At 43.9% G+C, this 8,191-nt stretch overlaps 1 protein-coding gene across 2 annotated transcripts in view; it reads left to right on the forward strand.

Moving 5' to 3' along the window:
* The window catches only part of LOC115939883 (pseudouridine-5'-phosphatase), a 44,839-nt gene that overhangs the window by 30,195 nt on the left and 6,453 nt on the right, over positions 1-8,191 (forward strand). Inside the window, exon 2 of one of the 2 annotated variants that reach the window (XR_014141427.1) lies at positions 2,474-2,599. Coding sequence is in view for 1 of the 2 variants with exons in the window: in XM_081809219.1 (XP_081665345.1) it covers positions 2,474-2,692 (219 nt within the window). In the remaining variant the exon portion in view is untranslated. Of the gene's footprint in view, positions 1-2,473; positions 2,693-8,191 lie in introns of those variants that run through there. The other variant, XM_081809219.1, reaches the window with a different exon arrangement.

An 8,191-nucleotide genomic window follows, 5' to 3' on the forward strand; every position in this document is an offset into this window, starting at 1 on the left:
TGTGTCCGGAGGAAAGCGGCCATGCGCGGGTCACACCCTGACAGCTTTCAGAACTGCTCTGACAGTGTTGCCGAGTGTTCAGTTCTCACACTAGTATTATCGTAGCTCATGGGGGTAGTAGTGCGAGTATCACTACTATTGACCTTACTTATGTATGAAATAGATGAGGACGTTATCGCGGCTCATGGTACTAGCGTTTGCTGGCATCGCTACTGTTAACACTGTTTATGCGTTAAATATATAAGGACGTAAATGTAAATATACTGAGTGCTATTTATCATGCTGTAGTTAATTTACTATGCTATGTATTGGTAGTAACACTACCAATTATGACCAGTAGTACCCTTTGACACTTGGTAACCTGAAAAGGCCCCAGGACGCTAAGTCGTCTGAGGCTTTACTGTTTAGAAAGTCTCCAGCTGGGATCCAGTTCCCAGACTGACCTTTCACCGTGACACGATACAGCCTTGTGAAATAATAGAAACCGTACGTATTGGTCTGTGCTCCCTGTTCCTGGCACAGAGCTCCCCAAACCCTCGAAATGTCCTAAGTGATAATAAGATCACTAGGAGCATCTTGGCTCTAATGTTTGCCATCTGACCCTGGTTCCTGGTACCGAGCTCCTAAAGCCCTTGTCCTTCCCTGAGTGACGGAGCATCTTCTGTTCTGCAGAGGCCATCCTTGGGGGGCTCCTGCGCCAGGGCTGGTCGGCACAAACACCAAGGCGTGCTGAGAACCTTGGAACTTCCGTTCCGTCCGCATCCTCCAGACGGGGGAGCAGGGCTGCAAGTGGGGTTGTTGATACATCATGCCTCAGTGATGAAGCCTCCATCCTCCTGAGAGCTTCCCTGTTGGCGGACACATGAGGGACCGGCAGAATGGCACACTGGGGAGACCATGGGAGCTCCGCGGCCTTCCCTGCACACCTCGCCCTCTGCACCTCTTCCCCATGCACGTTCCTCTGCATCCTTGGTCATATCCTTGCATAATATGCCGGGAAGAGTAAGTAAAATTTCCTGGGCTAGGAAGACTGGGAGCCACTCTAGCAAATCAGTGGAACCCAAGAGCAGGTTGTGGAATCCCACTCCCATCTACCGCACAGGTGACAACCGGGACTTCAGTTGGCTTTGCAGGGGGCATTGGGGGCAGTCCTGGGGGACTGAGCACTTTCTAATTTCGGTATGACCGATACACAATATCTTGTTCGTTTCAGGCTTACCTCGTAGTGATCGTGTATTTCCATGCATTGCAAAATCATCCGCACACTCAGTCCAGTTAGCAGGATGCAGCATGCACACTTACTACAGAAGTATGGACTATGTTCCCCACGTCGTGTTCGCCATCCCCGTGACTTCTTTCATATGTGCAGTGTCTACCTCTGAGTCCCCTTCGTCTCTTTCCCCCATCCACCCCCACAATGCCCCGTGGCGACCACCACTGTGTTCTCTGTGTTTAAGACTCTTCTTACTTTCTTGGTGTTGTCTTTGAAGTTTCACATGTGAATGAAATCATACAGCCTCTGTCTCTCTCTGACTTTGCATAATACCACGTAGGTCTCTCCATGTTGTTGCAAATGGCAAGATTTCATTTCTTTTAAGTAGTATTTTCTGTATACCGTCCTATTCCATTCATCTATTGATGGATGCTTAGGTTGCTTCTATATCTTGGCTATTGTAAATAACACTCAATGAATATGGGGTACATGTGTCTTTTTTTAAAAAGATTTTTTTAAAGATTTTATTTATTTATTTGAGAGAGAGAATGAGAGAGAGAGAGAGAGCATGAGAGGGGGGAGGGTCAGAGGGAGAAGCAGACTCCCCGCCGAGCAGGGAGCCTGACGTGGGGCTCGATCCCAGGACCCTGGGGTCATGACCTGAGCTGTAGGCAGACGCCTAACCGACTGAGCCACCCAGCGGTCCCCATGCATATGTCTTTTTGAATTACTGTTTTTGTTTTCTCCAGATCAATACCCAGAAATGGAATTGCTGTACTTTATAGTAGCTCTTTTCTTAACTTTTTGAGGACCTTCCATAGTGTTTTCCAGAGTGTCTGCACCAGTTTGCATTCCCACCAACGGTGCGCGAGGGTTCCTCTTCCTCCGCATCCTGAGCACAGTTGTTCTACTTGTGTTTTCGATACAGCCAGTCTGACTGGTGGGAGGTGGTATCTCGTTACGGTTTGGGACCCTTTGCCTGTGGGACCCGACACTGTGCACATTGTCAGAAGTGAGCTGGATTGTCGGGTACCTGGCTGGTGTCATGGACTTGCTTGGTGTGGAAAGCCCCCCTGCCCCCCCCCACACACACAGCGGGCGTCAGGAGGGCACTGTTGTCCGAATGCCCTGCGACGTTTCCAGCATTTCCATAGCTCTGTGTGCACGTGACCCACACTGCGTGACACGTGGTCATGTGGCAGGGACCCTGCGTTAGCATAGCTCGCACCCCTAAATGTCACCGTATCTTTCTTTCTGCAGATACCGAACGGCTCTACTCACTGGTGTTCCAAGAAATATGCGACTGCTATGGAAAGAAATACAGCTGGGACGTCAAGTCCCTCGTTATGGGAAAAAAGGCATTGGAAGCAGCACAGATCATAATAGACGTCCTGCAGCTGCCGATGTCCAAAGAGGAGCTGGTGGAGGAAAGCCAGACGAAGTTGAAAGAAGTGTTCCCCAAGGCTGGTCTGATGCCAGGTACCGTGCCCTCCCAGCGGACGGGATTCCGTTCATGCGCCTCACCGTACTGTTGTGAGTCACGGTTAACGACCAGTGCCCAGCTGGCTCTGTGTCTTCTTCTGTCTTCATGCGTCCTCAGAAAAATCTCATCTCGGGTGAGGCTCACAGATACTCCAGAGAGAGTGTGGTTAATCCTCTGCTGTCGTTCCATCTTGTCGTTTTTAAGGGCTTCTAAAAATAATATGCGTTCCTTTCACTGAGTCCCAAGGTGCAAAGACATTTGAACGGTGTTTGCTTCAACATTACATAAACATTATCTTCATGACGGGACTGCTTCCAAGTCTGAGGTGGCTTTCCCTTTTCCTGTTCAAAATCAGGTACAGGATGATCTTGGCGACTATTTAAACTTCAACAAACAGATGACGAGCAAGCGCTAAATCTCGCCAAAGAAGCTTAATTTTTTTCTTTTTTTGAAGTTACGGCATAATTCATTTTCAACATGTCTGTATGCCCTTCACGCCTTTCTTTACTTGTTTTCCTTTGAAAGCAAAGATGACTTTTCTCCCTTGGGGCTTGTTTACTTAAAGATCAATCAGAACTAAATTGTCTGCTATTTTTTGCTAAAAGTGAGAAGGTCAAGAATGTTCTAGATTGCAGGGCTGAAAGATGCTTAAAAAAGGAGGGCTATTTTAAGAATCTTCTAGGAAGAAAGGTGAATACTCCGTCTTTGGAATTCCTGGTGCGAGGGGAGAAAAAAAAATTGCAGTTACAAAGCAGTGATTTTGGATTTACAGTTGTATTAACGTGAATCATAGTCATTTTTGAGACATGTGTTTTTTAGAAATATTTATACATCCGTCCGAGAGTGCGGGTTGAGTAACGCTGGAAGTCGAGAATTTTCTGGAAAGGCCCAGCTAACGCCGTTGCCCGTGGTGTGACATAGAAACCACGCGGACTGTACTTGGGTGAGACGCATATCTGAACGTCAGGCGTGGGTCCAAGCTCTGTGATAACGCACTGTCTGCATCTGCCCCCGTTCTGCGCCCTTTGCACACAGACGTGTCCTCACAACCCTTCATGGTGCAAACACATCCGTACAGCTCACTTTTTGAGATTTTTAAATTTTATTTATTCATCTGACAGAGAACGCGCACAAACGAGGGAGGGTCAGACAGAGAGGGAGAAGCAGACTCCTCGCTGACCAGGGAGTCCAACCCAACACCCGGCTCGATCTCAGGACCCTGGGACCATGACCCCGTACAGCTAATTTTTTAAATCACGGTTAAAAACAGACACAATCGGGGCACCTGGGTGGCTCAGTCGTTAAGCGTCTGCCTTCCGCTCAGGTCGTGGTCTCAGGGTCCTGGGATCGAGCCCCGCATCCGGCTCCCTGCTCTGCGGGAAGCCCGCTTCTCCCTCTCCCACTCCCCCCTGCTTGTGTTCCCTCTCTTGCTGTGTCTCTCTCTGTCGAATAAATAAATAAAATCTTTAAAAAAAAAAAAACGGACACGATAAAACTTACTTTCTCATACATCTTTAGGTGTCCAGTTAGGTGGCATTGCAAGGGTCACACTCTTGGGTCATGGTCCCCACCATCCACCTCTAAAACTTCTTCATCTTGCAAACCAGAAACTCTGTGCCCATCAACCGCTAACTCCCCATTCGGCCTCCCTCCAGCCCCTGGCACCATCATTCCACATTCTGTCTGTAGGAATTGCACTATTCCAGGTCCCTTATAGAGGGGGGCTCCTACAAGGTTTTCCCTTTCCTGACTGGCTTTTTGAACTTAGCATTATGTTCTCAAGGTGCTTTCATGTTGTAGCATGAGACAGGATGTTCTCCCCTTTTTTCCCATTGTATCGCTAGACACGCTGTGTTTGTCCATTCATCTGTTGATACTCATTTGAGTGATTTCCTCTTCTTGGCTAATGGGAATGGTGCAGCTATGAACGTGGGAATACGGATACATTTCTGAGACCGTTCTTTCCATTTCTGTGGTTATATACCCAGAAGTGGGCTTGTTGGATTATATGGTAGCTCTGTTTTCAGTCTCTTGAGGAGCCAGCATAATGTTTTCCAGAGCGGCTGCACCATATTATTTTTTCTCTAACTGCCCACAGGTGTTCCAATTTCTCCACGTTTTCACCAACACTTAATTATTTTCTGTGGTTTTTTTGGTTGTTGTTAGTAGCCATTCTAAGATGTGTGAAGCGATAACTCATTGTAGTTTTGATTTGCATTTCTCTAATGATAAATGATGTGGAGCATCAGCCCATATGCTTTTGGCTATTTCTGTATTTTCTTTGGAGATATATATTTTTAAGTCTTTTGCCCATTTTTTAAAACAGGGTTAATTTTTGGTTGTTGTTAAGTTCTAGGAGTTCTTTATATTTTCTGGATAAACCCCTTATCAGATACATGGTGTACAAATTTTTTTTTTTCCTATTTCATAGGTTACCTTTTCACCCTCTTGATTGTGTCCTTTGATGTGCAGAATTTTTTAGGTTTGATGCAGTCCCATTTGTCTATGTTTGCTCTCCTTGCCTGTGCTTTTGCTGTCCTATCCAAGACATCATTCTATAATCCATTTTCATAAAGCTTTCCCCCTGTTTTCATCTAGGAATGTTACAGTTTTAGGTGTTTAATTAATTTCAAGTTCATCTTTGTATGTACTATAAGGGCTGAACATCATTCTTTTGCCTGTGGATACCCACTATTCCCAATTTGGTGGGAATTTGTTGAAGAGGCTGTCCTTTCCCTGTCGAGTGGTCTTGGCATCTTGTTGAAGGTCATTCAGCCATATATGTGAGGGTTCATTTCTGTGCTTTCTGTTCTGTTGGTCTTCATAACAGTACCACATTGCTTTGATTCCTATAGCTTTATAACGTATTTCCAAATCAAGGAGTTCAAGACCTCCAACTTTTACTCCTTTTCGGTATTTTTATGGCTGTTCAGAGTCCCTTGAGGGTCTGTGTAAATTTTAGGATGAATTTCTGTATTTATGCAAAAAAAATGTCCTTGAGATATTGGATCTGCATATCGCTTTGGGTAGTGTGGACGTTTTAACAGTATCAGATTTTCCAGCTCATGAACATGGGGATGTTTTCCATTTACTTGTGTCTTCTTCTTAAATTTTTTTCAGCAATGATTTGTAGCTTCAGTGTACAAGCGTTTCACCGTCTTAGAAGTGTATTCCTTTTTGATGTATTATAAATGGAATTGTTTTAACTTTCTTTTCAGATTGTTCATTGTCAGTATATAGAAATGCAACTGATTTTTCCATGTTGATTTTTGTATCCTGGGATGTTGCTGAATTTGTTTATCAGTTCTAACAGTTTTTGTGTGTTTGAAACCTTTAGGGTTTTTTACATATAAGATCATGTCATCTGCGAACAGGAATCACTTCACTTCTTCCTTTATGACTTGGATGCCTCTTATTTCTCTTTCTTGCCTGATTGCTTTGTCTAGGTCTTCTAGTACTGTGCGTAGAACTGTTAATCTTGTTCCTGATCTCAGAGGAAACACTTTCAACCTTTTTCTCTTAGGTATGATGTTAGCTGTGGGCTTTTCATATATGACCTTTGTTATATTGACACAGTTTTATTCTACCTATTTTTCTTTTTCCCAGTTTGAGTGTTGGTATCATGAAAAGGTATTGAGTTTTGTCAATTGCTTTTTCCATGTCAGTTGATAGAGTTTTTGTCCTTCATTTTATTAATGATTATCAATGATTTTTGTGTGTTGTGAACCATCTGTGCATTCCATAAATGACTTCCACTTGGTCATGGTGTATAATCCTTGTGCTGTTGAAATCAGTATGCTTGTATTTTATTGAGTATTTCTGCATCAGTATTCATTATAGATATCAATTTCCTTGTGGTGTTTTTGTCTGGTTTTCATATGAGGGTAATGTTGGTCTCATAGAATGAGCGTACGTACCCTCCTCTTCAAAGTTTTGGAAGAGTTTGAGGAGTATTGGTGTTCATTCCTCTTTGTTTGGTAGGCTTCATCACTGATGGCTTTTTCTTTGTTGGGAGGTTTCTGATTCCTGAATACATATCCTTAGTATTTTATATCTGATCAGGCTTTCTGTTTCTTAATGTGATCTTGATACAAGGGTATATGTTTCTAGCAATTTATCCATTGCTTGGTTACCCAGTTTGTTGGCATATACTTTTTTTTTTTTTTAATTTTTTTTTTTTTTAAGATTTTATTTATTTGTGAGAGAGACAATGAGAGACAGAGAGCATGAGAGGGAGGAGGGTCAGAGGGAGAAGCAGACTCCCCGCTGAGCAGGGAGCCCGATGTGGGACTCGATCCCGGGACTCCAGGATCATGACCCGAGCCGAAGGCAGTTGCTTAACCAACTGAGCCACCCAGGCGCCCGGCATATACTTTTTTATATTATTCTCCTAAATCCTTTTTTTTTTAATTTATGTGGCATTCATTTTAATGTCCCCTCTTTTCATTTCTGATTTTAGTTATTTGAGCCTTCTCTTGTATTTTCTTAGTTAATCTAGCTAAGGATTTGTCCAGACAGTTAACATTTGACGTGGATTATATTTCATTGTTTAACACGCCAAGCACCTAGAATGTGTTAGGCATGCAAATGCCTTTTTTCTTTCTTACCCACCCAAGCCTTTCAAGTGCTTCTCCTTGTTGTATTTTGTCCTGTATTCTAAGAAATCCTTGAGATATGTTCTACGGCAGTACCCAGAAAATGTGATGTCTTCTTCCATAAAATGGAAGCATGGCTGGAACGCTAAGACGTCTGTGTCCTCAACTCCACTTGGTGAATCCAGTCGATGCAGTGTTCCCATCTGGCTTTCCCAGTGACCAGGTATCACTTCAGTAAGGTACCAGTCACAGATAATCACAGAGAATCACCGAATCCAGACATTCCTACCTTAAAAGTGAGGCAGGAGCTAGTTCGTCAAAGAGAGTTTAGTCCTACAGAACTTACCTGGATGACTTCTTTCTCTACCACTTTTTGACCTCTTAACCTACTCTCATCGGTAAAGCTGGTTACAATTAAAATCAGTAAAAGCAAGATATCTTATTTGATTCTATGGATCCTGCATAAAGTAGGGCAAGTTTTCTACCCTAAAACACACACTTCACTGCGTCTCCCTTCCATCCTGCACCCCACCCGTTTTCTCGGTACCCCAGCCGAACCTGAAATCCACTGCACAGGTGACCTCCCAGAGCCCTGGGTGCAGGGACAATATTCAGAAACAGTGGCCACCGCCCTCTTTCTAGATCTGGGTGTTCATTTTGTTCACTCCCTGCTTTGTTCCCATTATTAAACTGTGGACGATCACATGACCCTGGATGACTTTTATCCCTTCTCTTTCTGAAGGTACTTTCTGCTAGGGTATTTTTGGTTGTGGACGTCACCTTTAGTTTATTAGACAAGAAGGCTGCCTGTCGAGAGGCTGTATTATTAATTTATGGGCATTCATTTTTTCATGCTTTCAAGGTGAGAGCTGTGGCCCAAGCAGGTATTTAGCAAGTTAA

The sequence above is a fragment of the Leptonychotes weddellii genome, chromosome X (genome assembly GCF_054177405.1).
Source record: "Leptonychotes weddellii isolate Sample4059 chromosome X, ASM5417740v2, whole genome shotgun sequence".
NCBI classification, from domain to species: domain Eukaryota; kingdom Metazoa; phylum Chordata; class Mammalia; order Carnivora; family Phocidae; genus Leptonychotes; species Leptonychotes weddellii.